Source organism: Hypanus sabinus, chromosome 30, assembly GCF_030144855.1.
Source record: "Hypanus sabinus isolate sHypSab1 chromosome 30, sHypSab1.hap1, whole genome shotgun sequence".
In the NCBI taxonomy this organism is placed as follows: domain Eukaryota; kingdom Metazoa; phylum Chordata; class Chondrichthyes; order Myliobatiformes; family Dasyatidae; genus Hypanus; species Hypanus sabinus.
The window spans coordinates 28,629,578-28,645,269 of NC_082735.1; the positions used below are offsets into that span (position 1 = coordinate 28,629,578).

Genomic DNA, 15,692 nt, shown 5'->3' on the forward strand with positions numbered 1-15,692 from the left:
AATATATTAACATTTTTTAAATTTTTGTATCTATCTGAATTGCTTAAAATGTCAGCCAGCTCTATATTAGCAACTACCCTGGATAAGTGGGTTTTATGTAATTTATAAATATGGTTAATAGATCCGAACTCACACAAGTTCTCTTTTTCAATCTTTTTATTAAGTTTCATATATATATATAAAGAAAAACATAACATAATAATGAATAGGTTATGAATACAATAGACTTGAAATTACATTGATAATAAGATAATAATATCCTATTAAAACATCAACATAAAAAAGTACATTAATCAATCAAGTCTGTATAACTACATATGAAAAAAAAAACAAAAATAATCGTCAAAAAAGAAAAAAGAATTAAAAATAAGTAAAAGAAAATGTATAATTGATAAAAAAAAAGCACTAAACTAAACTAACATGGGCAATAGTAACAGTTTATAAGTATGTGATAGTGTCAAAAAAACTCCGGAACTCCATACCTGAACAAGAATAAGCAGAAAGAAGGTCTGGAAAAGGTCAGATTAATTCATATGAAAATGTCGAATAAACGGTCCCCAAGTTTCTTCAAATTTGACTGATGAGTCAAAAATAGTGCTTCTGATTTTTTCTAAACTTAGATATGAAATAGTTTGGGAAAGCCACTGAGACGTGGTAGGAGGATTTACTTCTTTCCAGTTTTGTAATATAGACCTTCTGGCCATTAATGTTACAAAAGCAATCATTCGTCTGATTGAAGGGGAAAACTGAATACCATCCTCATTTGGTATACCAAAAATTGCAGTAATGAAATGAGGTTGTAAATCGATATTCCAAATAGAAGAAATGGTAACAAATATGTCCTTCCAACAGTTATGTAAAGTGGGACATGACCAAAACATGTGGGTCAATGAAGCCACTTCTAGATGACACCTGTCACATTGAGGGTTAATATAAGAGTAAAATCGAGCAAGCTTATCTTTAGACATATAAGCTCTATGTACAATTTTAAATTGTATTAAAGCATGTTTAGCACATATAGAAGAGGAATTAACCATTTGTAAATTTTTTTCCCATTTATCAGTTGAAATATTATATCGAAGTTCTTTTTCCCATTCTTGTTTAATTCTATCTGATATTTCTGGTTGTATCTTCATAATCATATTATAAATAAAAGCTACTAATCCCTTCTGACAAAGGTTTAAGGTAAAAATCAAATCTGAGAAATCCACTGAAGTTGAATTGGGAAAAGATGGTAGAACTTTATGTAAGAAATTTCTGATTTGTAGATATCTGAAAAAATTAGATTTAGGTAATTTAAATTTGTTGGAAAGTTGGTCAAAGGACATCAAAGTATCTTCAAAAAAAAGATCATGAAAACATTTTATACCTTTCCTTTTCCATATGCTAAAAGCTTGATCTGTCCAGGAAGGTTTGAAAAAGAAATTAAGTAAGATAGGGCTATCAAGAACAAAGTTTTTCAGAGTAAAAAACTTACGAAATTGAAACCAAATTCGTAATGTATGTTTGATAACAGGATTAGATTTTTTTTTATTGAATTTAACTAAATCAGCAGGAAGTAAAGAACCAAGAACAGAGAATAGAGAATATCCCTTTACCTCGTTACATTCCAAATTTACCCACTGCGGGCGCAGTGGTGAATCCAAATCTAATTTCCAATACATTAAGTTACGAATATTATTTGCCCAATAATAAAATCTAAAGTTAGGCAAAGCTAAAGCACCATCTTTTTTAGATTTTTGTAATTGTTTTTTACTTAACCTGGGGTTTTTATTTTGCCACACAAATGAGGAAATTTTTGAATCAATGTTGTCGAAAAAAGATTTGGGAATAAAAATTGGTAAGGCTTGAAATAAATATATTCTGGGATTGTGGGTGATGAAGTTTAAATTATATTAATCAATTTTCTAACATTAAAAAAGGAATACCGATTCCTAATGAAACTAGTTTGATCTACTGAAATAATCTGTGATAGTACCTTTTCTAATCTAATGGCTAAAATTTTTGTAAGAATCTTAGAATCTACATTTAATAATGATATAGGGCAATAAGATGTACATAAAGTAGGATCTTTATCTTTTTTAAGAATTAGAGAGATAGTAGCTTCATAAAAAGATTGAGGTAATCTCTTCTTAGCAAATGCATCATTAAAGATTTCACATAACCAAGGGGAAAGCAAAGAAGAAAAAGTTTTAAAAAATTCTACAATATAACCATCAGGGCCAGGAGCTTTCCCTGAATTCATTGATGAGATAGCCTCTCCTATTTCGGCCATAGAGATAGGAGCATCTAACAAGGTACAATCTTCATCTATCAGTTTAGGAATATTCAAATTGTTAAAAAAATTATCCATCATGGACAGGTCACCATCAAATTCTGATTGATATAAAGATTTATAAAAATCTTGAAAAGTATTATTGATTTCTTTATGATCAGTAGTTAAATTACCGTCTTGTTTACGAATTTTAATAATTTGTCGCTTAGTCGAAATAGCTTTTAATTGATTAGCTAACAGTTTACCAGTTCGATCACTGTGAATATAGAATTGAGCCCTGGTCCTAATTAATTGAGTTTCAATTGAAGAATAGTAAACTATGTTCCATTTGAAGCTCAACTCTCTTCTTATAAAGTTCTTTGGTAGGAGTCACGGAATAAATCTTATCAATTTCCTTAATTTTATACACTGATAAAGCAATATCTAAATATCTTAGTTTTCTTTTACCAACGGAATATGAGATAATTTGTCCACGGATAAAAGCCTTAAAAGAATCCCAAAGTATTCCTCTGTCGATTTCTTCAGTATAGTTTGTTGAGAAAAACAAGTCAATTTGCTGTTTTATGTAGGTGATAAATTCTGGGTCTTGAAGCAAAGTAGCGTTAAGTCTCCAAGATCTAATATTATTGGAAAAGTCCGAAATCTTAATAGATAACTTCAAAGGTGCATGATCCGAAATAGTAATAGAATCATAATTACAATCAATAACATCCGTTAATAACCGATGATCAATAAGAAAATAGTCAATTCCAGAATAGCTATGATATACATGTGAAAAAAACAAAAATTCTTTATCTTTAGGGTTCAAAAACTGCCATATTTCAGTGATTCCCGAATCAACCATAAAAGAATTAATAAGTAAGGCTGATCTATTCGGAAGAGTACGGATAGGTTTAGATCTATCCATCGAAGGATTCAAACAACAATTAAAATCTCCACCCATTATCAACATATATTCATTTAGATTAGGAAGGGAAATAAATAACCGTTTAAAAAATTCAGGGCAGTCAAAGTTTGGAGCATAAATATTAACTAGCACCACTTTTCGACTAAAAAGTGAACCAGTTATCAACAAAAATCTGCCCTGTGGATCAGAAATAATTTCATGATGTGTAAACGAAATTGACGGGTCTACAAAAATAGACACACCCCTAATTTTGGCGGTACAATTCGAGTGAAATTGTTGACCTTTCCAGAACCTAAAAAAACGCTGATTATCCTCCCTCCTAATATGGGTTTCCTGTGCAAAAATAATATTAGCGTTCAATCTATGGAATACTTTAAATATTTTTTTACGTTTAATCGGATGATTTAAACCATTAGTATTCCAAGAAATAAAGTTAATAGATTTATCCATCATGCCAATATTTGTTGTGTATATCATAAAAGGTTACAAAGACACATAACCCATAATTCAGGAAGAAGGAAAATTGATTCAGGAGCAACCGGAGAACATGACACCTCAACAATATTAATAATTTAAAGTCGGCCCATAGACTAAAAGCAAAAAAATAAAAATCAAAAGCGTGAAAAAAGATCCCTCCCCCCTCCCTTTGAAAGAAAGCCAAGCGGCAGGCGCATAATCTAATACTAATATTACCCCCATTTCAAGATGGCAGCTCCATAAAAAGATTTTAAAAAACTATGTAACACCCAGATTTAAATATAGGGTTGCAAAAAAAAATTATATATCAGTCAGAATGAAAAAACTAATATAATAAAACAATCATTAATAAAAAAGTATAAACTTTAAAATTTAAAAGTGTAATATACCTTTAAAAAAAAATTCCATATTCAAATACAAGAAAGATGACGTTTCATAAGCAAAGGCTTATGGGAAGAAGAAACAACATTTTGAAAAGCCATATTACAAAATACAAATGTAAGTTCAGCAACCTATTAAAAGAAATTTAATTAAAAAAAAGTTATCAAAGACACTACAATATATAAAAAAAAGACCAAAAAATCCAAAACATTCGTCCCATTTCTAAGTACAGGCAAACAAATAAATGCTTACAGAAAACAAAGTCTTACGGGAATAAGAAACGACATCTTGGAAAAAAAAGTAAATCATTATTACAAAATATAAACGTATATATCCAAAACAGATAAAAGAATAAAAAAAAGATATTATAAAAATTAAAAAGAGCATCTATAAACAATGATGATAGTAAAAAAAAAACCAGACCAGTAGATCAGGATAAGAAGTTATAACCCAGCTTCATAGGTTAAAACTTAAAATGAAATGGCATCCTCTCTCCGAAAAATCTTCAACGTAACACATAGTTCAGGTTGCACTAGAAGATCGATATTCTTCAACAAATTTCTTCGCTTCTTCCGGAGTGTTAAAAAATTGCTGAGTGTTGTCGTTCAGCATAATTCTAAGCTTCGCTGGATACATTAAAGCTTGTTTAAGTCCAATCGAGTGGATCTCTGCCATCACTGGTTTAAAAGCGATTCTCGCTCTCATTACTTCGAACGAATAATCTTCAACAATTCGAAATGTGTTGCTATTGTGAGAAATCATACCTTTTTTACGAGCTAATCGAATTAAAAGCTCTTTCTCCCGAGGATAATGAAGGCGAACAATCACCGCTCGTGGTTTAACACTCGTAGCCGAAAACCTCGCAACTCTGTGAGCGCGGCCGATAACAGGTTTAGCTTGCAAACCTTCACCACCGAAAATTTCCCACAGTAATTTAGAGAAAAATTCAGTTAAATCACCGGACTCAACTTTTTCGGGAAACCCGATGATTCGCAAGTTCTGTCTGCGAGATCGGTTTTCGAGATCAGTAATTTTAAACTTATACTGATCTACTGTTTTAACAGTCGATTGTATCTTCTTGTCCAGCGCTTCAATTGTACGTACTTTTTCACAAATTAATTTTTCAAGAGTCGTAAACTTATCTTCATGCCGCTGAATATCCGATGCCTGCGATTGAAGCTTATTATCAAGCGATCTAACAACTCCTTCAAGTTCAGACATTTTCGTGGTAAGCTTGTTTTCCAAACTTGCCAGTTTACTTTCCAAACTAGTTGCTTTACTTTCCATTTTACTTTCCAGCTTGCTTTCCAAACTTCCAAGTTTAGCATCCAGTTTAACGTCCAGAAGATTAGAAATTGCGTCGATACATAAAGGCTCCTTAGACGATTTCTTGCTTGTAGCCATTTTAAGTTTGACAGAATTAGATCAAATATAGTTTTAGGAAAAAAAAAGTTAATCGAAAGTATCAACTCATATGATTAAATTCAAAAAGATTTGATTAAAGGGTGATTATAGTTGAAAAAATAAAGAGCGCCTAAAAGGCAGATGTTTACGTCGCCATCTTGAAACTCCACCCCCTCACAAGCTCTCACTAGGAGATTTTAAAGAAGATTTAGAAGATTAGCTTTATCTATCACATGTATACCGAAACAATTAAACACATAGAGAAATGCATCATTTTGCATCAAATCAGATCAGTTGAGAATTGCGATAGGCAAATGCCACCACGCTTCTGGCACCAACATAGCATGTCTACAACTCACAACTCCTAAATGTACATTTTTCGAACGTGGAAGGAAACCCACACGGGCATAGTGAGAATGTAAAAACTCCTTGCGAACAGTGGCAGGAATTCAACCCTCACCGTTGATCGTTCGCGCTATAATAGTGTTAAGCTATTATGCTGTCCTGTTATGTTAATTATATTACTATAATTAAGCACCCTCAACCTCCATTCTGCTACTCAATTTCTTCATCAGATCAATAATTATTTTTCGATCCCACACACTCATAAACAGATTCTGAACTACAAATACTTCACTGCTGATATCCCACAGGTGTTACTATATTTCACATGTATATACAGCCCTTGACAGCGTCATCTAAAAATACAGCAGAGAAATTTCATACATTGCTGATATCAGCCCAGCTTTACCTCTCCTGACCCTACTATCTCCAAGGCTTAGGTCCCCAATAGCAATTGTAGGAACCATGTATCTGCTCTCTATACACTTTCCAGCGTTTATTGTGTTTATTATGGTAACTAGACATGAGTGGGGGCATGGTTAAAGAGAAGGGAATAAGTTACATATTCTTGTTTATTTCGTCGCAGTCTGTAGCTCAGGACCAGTGGAGGTCGTACCTTTTGTTGAGATAATGCTGAATGATGCCTATCTTACAAGGGTATGCTTTAAGTTTCGTCGCTTCAAGATTGTATGTTTGCTAATTGCTAATAAAGGATCAAATAAAGGATTGGACTTTTGGAGCAATGGTTAGGGCTGAGGGCGCGTCATGTAAGTGTAACAACTCTGTCGTGGCCACAGGCTAGCAGCAATAGGTTTGTTTTGATTTTGAATTTTTGCAAGCATGTAACATAATTGCTGTAATTGTTCCAATGTACATTCAATTAGCTTCTCCACTGCAACCTAGAAGTACTATACTACAATTACAAACTCAGTCCAAAAAGATGTTTTCATATTTTTTCATTTGTTTCATATAATTCAAAACGTAGGTTATAAAGTATCATGAGAAGTTCAAATTTCCATTTTAACTTGAATTATTTGTATATTCCAATATATTGTTGCAACTGATAAATGCTTCCCATTTTTTCATCTTTTGAATTTTTTTATGTGATTGGCTGAATAGTAAACTTGAAGATAATACAGAGTGATGCTGAGGCTACCCTTGAAATGAGACCTGTTAGAAACAGGTGTTGGAAATGAAAAGGCTTACGGCAAAAGGGTCAGAAATTTTTTCTGGAGTTCTAATTGCATTTAACACCTATTCCGCACCCCACTCTGATTTTACTGTCTCTGGCTACCAATAGTGTTTCAAAGTTCAATACTCTATTGAGGAAACTTTATCTTCTATGGTGATTTCACTAATTTCAGATAACCAGTATTTTCTGCTTATGTCAGAATTGTCCAGTTCTGCTGCAAAGTCATCATGTGTAGCATTAACTCAGTTTTTCTCTCATGATGAATACCGCCTAATCTAATGGGGATTTCCAGCATTCTCTGTTGTTTTAGATTTCTAGCAACTATGGTATACTATGTTTCTCTGTTCCAGGTTTTATTTCTTTTCTTTCTTTTTCAATCTTTTTATTGAATTTCATATATATAAAAAAAATAACATAATACTGAATAGGTTGTAAACACAATAGACTTGAAATTAGATTAATAATAGGATAACAATATCCCATTAAAATATCAACAGAAAAACATAATACATTATCAATCAAGCCTATAATGATTATATGAAAAAAATAAGAATAATCGACAAAAGAAAAAGAAAAAATTGTGAAAATACAAACAATAAAAATGTATATTGAAAAAAAAATACTAAACTAAACTAACATGGGCAATAATAACAGTTTATTTGTATATGATAGTGCCAAAAACTCCGGAACTCCATACCAGAACAAGAATAAATAGAGAGGAGGTCTGGAAGAAGTCAAATTAATTCATATGAAAATGTCGAATGAACGGTCCCCAAGTTTCTTCAAATTTAACTGATGAGTCAAAAATAGTGCTTCTAATTTTTTCCAAGCTCAAACAAGAAATAGTTTGAAAAAGCCACTGAGACGTGGTAGGAGGATTTACTTCTTTCCAATTTTGTAATATAGACCTTCTGGCCATTAATGTTACAAAAGCAATCACTCGTCTAATTGAAGGGGAAAACTGAATACCATCCTCATTTGGTATACCAAAAATTGCAGTAATAAAATGAGGTTGTAAATCAATATTCCAAATTGAGGAAATGGTAGCAAATATGTCCTTCCAATAGTTATATAAGATGGGACATGACCAAAACATATGGGTCAATGTAGCCAGATCTGAATGACATCTGTCACATTGAGGGTTAATATGAGAGTAGAATCGAGCAAGTTTATCTTTAGACATATGAGCTCTAAGTACAACTTTAAATTGTATTAAAGCATGTTTAGCACATATAGAAGAAGAATTAACCATTTGTAAAATTTTTTCCCATTTTTCTATTGATATATTATATTGGAGTTCTTTTTCCCATTCTTGTTTAATTCTACCTGATATTTCTGGTTGTATCTTCATAATCATATTATAAATGAAAGCCACTAATCCTTTCTGATATGGATTTAAAGTAAAAATCAAACCTAAAAAGTCCATTGAAGTTGAATTGGGAAAGGATGGTAGAATTTTATGTAAAAAATTTCTGATTTGTAGATATCTAAAAAAGTTAGATTTAGGTAACTCAAATTTGTTGGAAAGTTGGTCGAAAGACATCAAACTACCTTCAAAAAAGAGATCACGAAAGCATTTTATACCTTTCCTTTTCCATATGCTAAAAGCTTGATCTGTCAAAGAAGATTTGAAAAAAAAATTAAGTAAAATAGGGCTATCAAGAGCAAAGTTTTTCAGAGTAAAAAATTTACGAAATTGAAACCAAATTCGTAATGAATGTTTGACAACAGGGTTGGATATCTGTTTATTGAATTTAACTAAATCGGCAGAAAGAGAAGAACCCAAAATGGAAAATAGAGAATATCCCTGTGCCTCATTGCATTCTAAATTTACCCACTGTGGGCACAATGGTGAATCCAAATCTGATTTCCAAAAAATTAAGTTACGAATATTATTCGCCCAATAGTAAAATCTAAAGTTAGGTAAGGCTAAACCACCATCTTTTTTGGATTTCTGTAATTGTCTTTTACTTAACCTAGGATTTTTATTTTGCCACACAAATGAAGAAATTTTTGAGTCAATGTTATCAAAAAAAGATTTAGGAATAAAAATTGGTAAAGCTTGAAATAAATATAAAAATTTCGGTAGAATCATCATTTTAATAGCATTAATCCGACCAACTAATGATAAGGATAAGGGAGACCATCTTATAGTAAGTTGTTGAATTTGATGAAGCATAGGTAAAAGATTCAATGTAAATAAATCTTTATATTTCTTGGTAATTTTTATACCTAAATAGATAAAGTTATCATTAACAACTTTAAATGGTATCCTTTCATCCAATAAAGTTTGCGCGTTTAAAGGGAATAAATCACTCTTATCCAAGTTTAGTTTATAACCAGAAAAACCACCAAATTGAGCCAACAAAGATAAAATAGCGGGAATAGACCTGCCAGGATCAGAAATATATAACAACAAGTCATCAGCATAAAGTGATAACTTGTATAATTTCTCATTACAGGTAATACCAAAAATATTAGGAGATTCACGAATCGCAATGGCTAAAGGTTCTAATGCAATATTAAACAATAAAGGACTTAAGGGACAACCTTGTCTTGTACCACGAGATAATTGAAAAAAAGAGGATCTATAATTATTTGTAAGAACAGAAGCAACAGGTTTATAATATATTAGTTTGATCCATGATATAAAATTAGGACTAAAATTAAAATATCTCAAAGCGTTAAATAAGTATACCCATTCAACTCTATCAAAAGCTTTTTCAGCATCTAATGAAATAACACATTCTGGAATTGTGGGTGATGAAGTATAAATTATATTAATCAATTTTCTAATATTAAAAAAGGAATACCGATTCTTAATAAAATCAGTTTGGTCTTCTGAAATAATCTGTGATAGTACCTTTTCTAACCTAATAGCTAAAACTTTTGTAAGAATCTTAGAGTCTACATTTAATAGTGATATAGGGTGATAAGATGCACATAAAGTGGGATCCTTATCTTTTTTGAGAATTAGAGAGATAGTAGCTTCATAAAAAGACTGAGGTAATCTCTTCTTAACAAATGCATCATTAAAAATTTCACATAACCAAGGGGAAAGCAAAGAAGAAAAAGTTTAAAAAAATTCTATAATATAACCATCAGGACCAGGAGCTTTCCCTGAATTCATTGATGAGATAGCCTCTCCTATTTCGGCCAAAGAGATAGGAGCATCAAACAGGCTACGATCTTCATCTGTCAGTTTGGGAATATTCAAATTATTAAAAAAGTTATCCATCATGGACAGATCACCATCAAATTCTGATTGATATAAAGATTTATAAAAATCTTGAAAAGTGTTATTGATTTCTTTATGATCAGTAGTTAGATTGCCATCTTGTTTACGAATTTTTATAATTTGTCGCTTAGTCGAGATAGCTTTTAATTGGTTAGCTAACAGTTTACCAGTTCGATCACTATGGATATAAAATTGAGCCCTGGTCCTAATTAATTGATTCTCAATTGAAGAAGATAATAACAAGCTATGCTCCATTTGAAGCTCAACTCTCTTCTTATAAAGTTCTTTAGTAGGAGTCACGGAATAAATCTTATCAATTTCTTTAATTTTATCCACTAATAGAGCAATATCTAAATATCTTTGTTTTCTTTTACCAACGGAATATGAGATAATTTGTCCGCGGATAAAAGCCTTAAAAGAGTCCCAGAGTATTCCTCTGTCAATCTCTTCAGTATAGTTTGTTGAGAAAAACAAGTCAATTTGCTGTTTTATGAAGGTGATGAATTCTGGATCTTGAAGCAAAGTAGCGTTAAGTCTCCAAGATCTAGTATTATTGGAAAAGTCCGAACTCTTGATAGATAACTTCAAAGGTGCATGATCCGAAATAGCAATAGAATCATATTTACAATCAATAACATCTGTTAATAAATGATTATCAATAAGGAAATAATCAATTCTAGAATAACTGTGATACACATGTGAAAAAAACGAAAATTCTTTATCTTTAGGGTTCAAAAACCGCCATATTTCAGTAATTCCCGAATCAACTATAAAAGAATTAATAAGTAAGGCTGATCTATTCGGAAGAATTCAAATAGGTTTAGATCTATCCATCGAAGGATTCAAACAACAATTGAAATCTCCACCCATTATCAACATATACTCATTTAGATTAGGAAGGGAAGTAAATAAACATTTAAAAAATTCAGGGCAGTCAAAGTTTGGAGCATAAATATTAACTAGAACCACTTTTCAAATAAAAAGTGAACCAGTTATCAAGAAAAATCTGCCCTGTGGATCAGAAATAATTTCATGATGTGTAAACAAAATTGAGGGGTCTATAAAAATAGACACACCTCTAATTTTGGCGGTACAATTCGAGTGAAATTGTTGACCTTTCCAGAACCTAAAAAAGCGTTGATTTTCCTCCCTCCTAATATGGGTCTCCTGTGCAAAAATAATATTAGCATTTAGTCTATGGAATACTTTAAATATTTTTTTACGTTTAATCGGATGATTTAAACCATTAGTATTCCAAGAGATAAAGTTAATAGACTTGTCCATCATGCCAATATTAGTTGCGTATATCATAAAAGGTTAAAAAGACACATAACCCATAATTCAGGAAGAAGGAGAAATGATTCAGGAGCAACCGGAGAACATGACACCTCAACAATATTAATAATTTAAAGTCGGCCCATAAACTAAAAGCAAAAAAATAAAAAGCAAAAGCGTGAAAAAAGATCCCTACCCCCTCCCCCAACCCCACGAAAAAAAGCCAAGCGGCAGGCACACAAACTAACACTAATTTTACCCCCATTTTCAAGATGGCGACTTCATGAAAAGAAAGAAAAGAGAAACTATATAACACCCAGATATAAATACAGGGTTGTAAACAGAAAGAACATATATCAATCAAAATGAAAAAAAAAAGTATAAAAAAGCAAAAAATCATTAATAAAAAAAAGGATAACCATTGAAGTTTAAAATAGTGTAATATGCCTTTAAAAAAAAATTCTATATTCAAATATAAGGAAATGATGTATCAAAAACAGAGACTTATGGGAAGAAGAAACGACATTTTGGAAGGACCATATTACAAAAGATAAATGTAAATTCACCAATCTTTTTTTTAAAAAAATGGGTTATCAAAATAAAATTAAGAAAGGATTCAATAGTCACTACAATATATATTAAAAAAAAGGTTCAAAAATTCAAAACGTTCGTCCCATTCTCAAATATAGGCAAATAAGCGCTTACGGAAAGCAAAGTATGGGAAGAGGGAACGACATCTTAAAAAAATAAATCCTTATTACAAAGTCTTAACATGTATATCTAATCCAGAGGAAAAAAGGTTAATTAAGAAAAAAGACATTATAGTAAAGTTAAAAGAGCATCTGTAAATCATAATAATGAAAAAAAAACAGGTCTACAGACCAAAATAAAAAGCTATATCACAGCTTCATAAGTTAAAGCCTAAAACGAAATGACGTCTTCTCTCCAAAAGATCTTCCACATAACACATAGTTCAAGTTGTACTAGAAGAGCGATATTCTTCGACGAATTTCTTCGCTTCTTCCGGAGTATTAAAGAAACGCTGACTGTTGTCGCTCAACGTAATTCTGAGATTCGCTGGATATCTTAAAGCTTGTTTAAGTCCAATCGAATGAACCTCCGCCATCACCGGTTTAAAAGCGATTCTCGCCCTCATTACCTCGAATGAATAATCTTCAACAATTTGAAACTCGTTGTTTCTGTGAGAAATCATACCTTTCTGATGAGCTAATCGAATTAAAAGCTCTTTCTCCCGAGGATAATGGAGACGGACAATCACAGCTCGTGGCTTGTCTTTCGCAGCCAAAAATCTCGAAACTCTGTGGGCACGATCAATAGTAGGTTTAACCCGCAAAGGGTCCTCGCCAAAAATTTCCCATAATAAATTAGAGAAATATTCAGTTAAATCACCAGACTCAACATTTTCGGGAAATCCAATAATGCGCAAATTCTGTCTGCGAGACCGGTTTTCAAGATCGGTGATTTTGAACTTATACTGCTCCACTATTTTAGCGGTCGACCGTACCTTCTCCTCCAAAGTTTCGATTGTACGTATTTTTTCACAAATTATCTTGTCAAGAGCCGCAAACTTTTCTTCATGCCGTTCAATATCTGCTGCCTGAGATTGAAGCTTGATATCAAATGATTTAACGACTTCTTCAAGCTCCGACATTTTCGCAGTAAGTTTGTTTTCCAGACTTGCAAGTTTAGTATCCAGAATACTGGAGATTGCATCGAGAGTTATAGGGTCTTTGGACGATTTCTTAGATACAGACATTTTAAGTTTGAAAAAATTAAATCCAGTGTTATTTTTTAAAAAGAGAAATAAATCGTAAATATCAACCCATGTGATTAAGTACGCAAAGATTTGATTAAAGGGTGATTATAGCTTAAAAAATGAAGAGCGCCTAAAAGGCAGATGTCTACGTCGCCATCTTGAAACTCCACACCCCAGGTTTTATTTCTTTACACCTCTCTCTAATGTCTGCATTCAATTATGAACTAGATGCTACCAAGATAGTGTGACCCAAACAACTTTATTTTCCACCTTATCACAAACTTGCTTTTGTTCTTTCCATGCACCTTATGTCTTTTAAGCTCCTTCATAATCATTCCGTTGCCGTCAACTCATCCCTTTCCAAGGCATAAGTCTGAAGTGGAACAATCTTGTTACCATAATCTAATCTTTCAGAGAAGCCGTCAAAGTATAACGCACACCTTCATTTAGGCTGCCTATGTCTACTTACTCATCTTTAACCAAGCTCAGCACATTTGCTATCGATCTATGCCTGTCACAAATGCCCATCGATTCATAGGGAGATTCAGTACAGAAATCAACCCTTTGGCTAACAAGTCCACAGTGATCACCAGCCATCCACACTAATCTTACAATAATTTTTTTGTAATTCTCCTCACATCCTCCCCATTACTTGCACGTTAAGGGAAATTTACTATGCCCGGTTAAGCTACCAATTTGCACATTTACGGGAAAATGGAGCATCCCAGGGAAATCCACAAGATCACAGGAAAAATAAGCAAAATCTACCTAGACAGCATCCAAGATCAGGATCGAATCGCGGCCCAGTGCTATGAGGAAGTAGTTCTACCAGCTGTACCTTTAGATCTGATTATTCCAAAGCATTTCTCTCACAATCTACTCTCTCTTAACTTGAGTTCAAACTGTTTGGACCAGCTACAAAGACAACATTCAAGGCCCACCCATCCATCATCCACATGCATATTACCCTTCACATTACTCCATGACCTCAATTCTCAAATTCAATTTTTTTTGGCTACTTTACAGCCCACTGAGATAAACACTCCTCCAGTTCTGTGCCCTAAAGTATTCCTAACTTGCAAGACTTCACCAGCGACAATCCTTCCTTCGCATGCCAGAGATCAAAAGACTGAAATATAGCACGTCTTTACAGTTAAAACATTTAGATGGTTTAATGTAAGTCTTACTGTTGAGACAATAAAAGTATATTATAATATGGACCTTAGCCGTACACTGGTCCACATAGAAGACGCAACATAATAATGCTTATGGCTACAAGCTTGATTAAGTAGACTGCAAAATGTATTACTGTATTCTTTTCTTACCTCAAAGCATCTTTTGACCAAGTTTTTGCCTCAGAAGGATCAGTCAGAGAGAGCTCCTTTACTTCACTGTCTATATCATTTGGTCTAAATGGGCATTCAAACAGCATCTGAGCATACCGGATCAGTGAAGGTAGCACTTCACAGATGTCATCCTTTAGTGCAGAAGTCTCTTCGGCCATCCACGCACCCAGGGCTCTGACTGAGGCAAAAACAAATGGGTCTCTCAGCTGTTCCTCATTCACCTGCATCAGTGGAAGAATTTTAAGAGAAAATTTTACTGTCACATGTTTAACAAATGACTAGAAGTAAGAAATTCTAATTTAAAGGAATTGTTGGGAATACTCGAAATATAATGCAATGAACAAGCTTTTGATAAGAAATTCTCATCAGTAACTTGAAAATCATCTGTTGATATCATGTCTCAGTACTTGCTTTCGTGTAACACCAAAATATATGAAATAACATGAGATAACATGGCAGCACGGTAGTGTAGTGGCTAGCATAATACGTTACAGTAAAATCAGGTTCAATTCCTGCCGCTACATATGAGGAATTTGTATGTTCTCCCTGTGGCCATGTGAATTTTTTCTGGGTGCTCTGATTTCCTCCCACAGTCTAAAGACGTACTGGCTGGTAGGTTAATTGGACATTGTAAATTGTCCTGCGATTAGGCTAGGATTAAATCAGGGGATTGCTGAGCAGCGTGGCTCGAAGGGCCTATTCAACATTGCACCTCCATAAATCTATAAGGAGAAGCACTGTCGACGTTTCGGGCCGGGACCCTTCTCCTTATTGATGCTGCCTGGCCTGCAGTGTTCCGCCAGCATTTTGTGTGTGTTGTTTGAATTTCCAGCATCTGCAGATTTCCTCGTGTTTGTTCTTTAAATGAACTATGTAAACAGCATGAACACCGCATTCTGACAATAAATCTCTGACTGCAGGATCTCTTCATCACTGAAAATCCAGCTACAGAAAGTTTAAGGCAAAAATGGAGGCTATTCAGCCCATTGTATTTAACACTGGTTGAAGAAATGCTACTCAGGCTGCTTCCATCTTCTAGTACCAGTCTGTAACCATGTAAGTAGGTCACACCTCAAAT

At 33.2% G+C, this 15,692-nt stretch overlaps 1 protein-coding gene across 3 annotated transcripts in view; it reads right to left on the bottom strand.

Moving 5' to 3' along the window:
• The window catches only part of ncdn (neurochondrin), a 36,242-nt gene that overhangs the window by 12,187 nt on the left and 8,363 nt on the right, over nucleotides 1–15,692 (bottom strand). For 2 of the 3 annotated variants that reach the window (XM_059954512.1, XM_059954515.1), the window contains exon 4: nucleotides 14,594–14,835. In XM_059954512.1, coding sequence (XP_059810495.1) covers nucleotides 14,594–14,835 — 242 coding nt within the window. The remainder of the gene's footprint in view (nucleotides 1–14,593; nucleotides 14,836–15,692) is intronic. The other variant, XM_059954516.1, reaches the window with a different exon arrangement.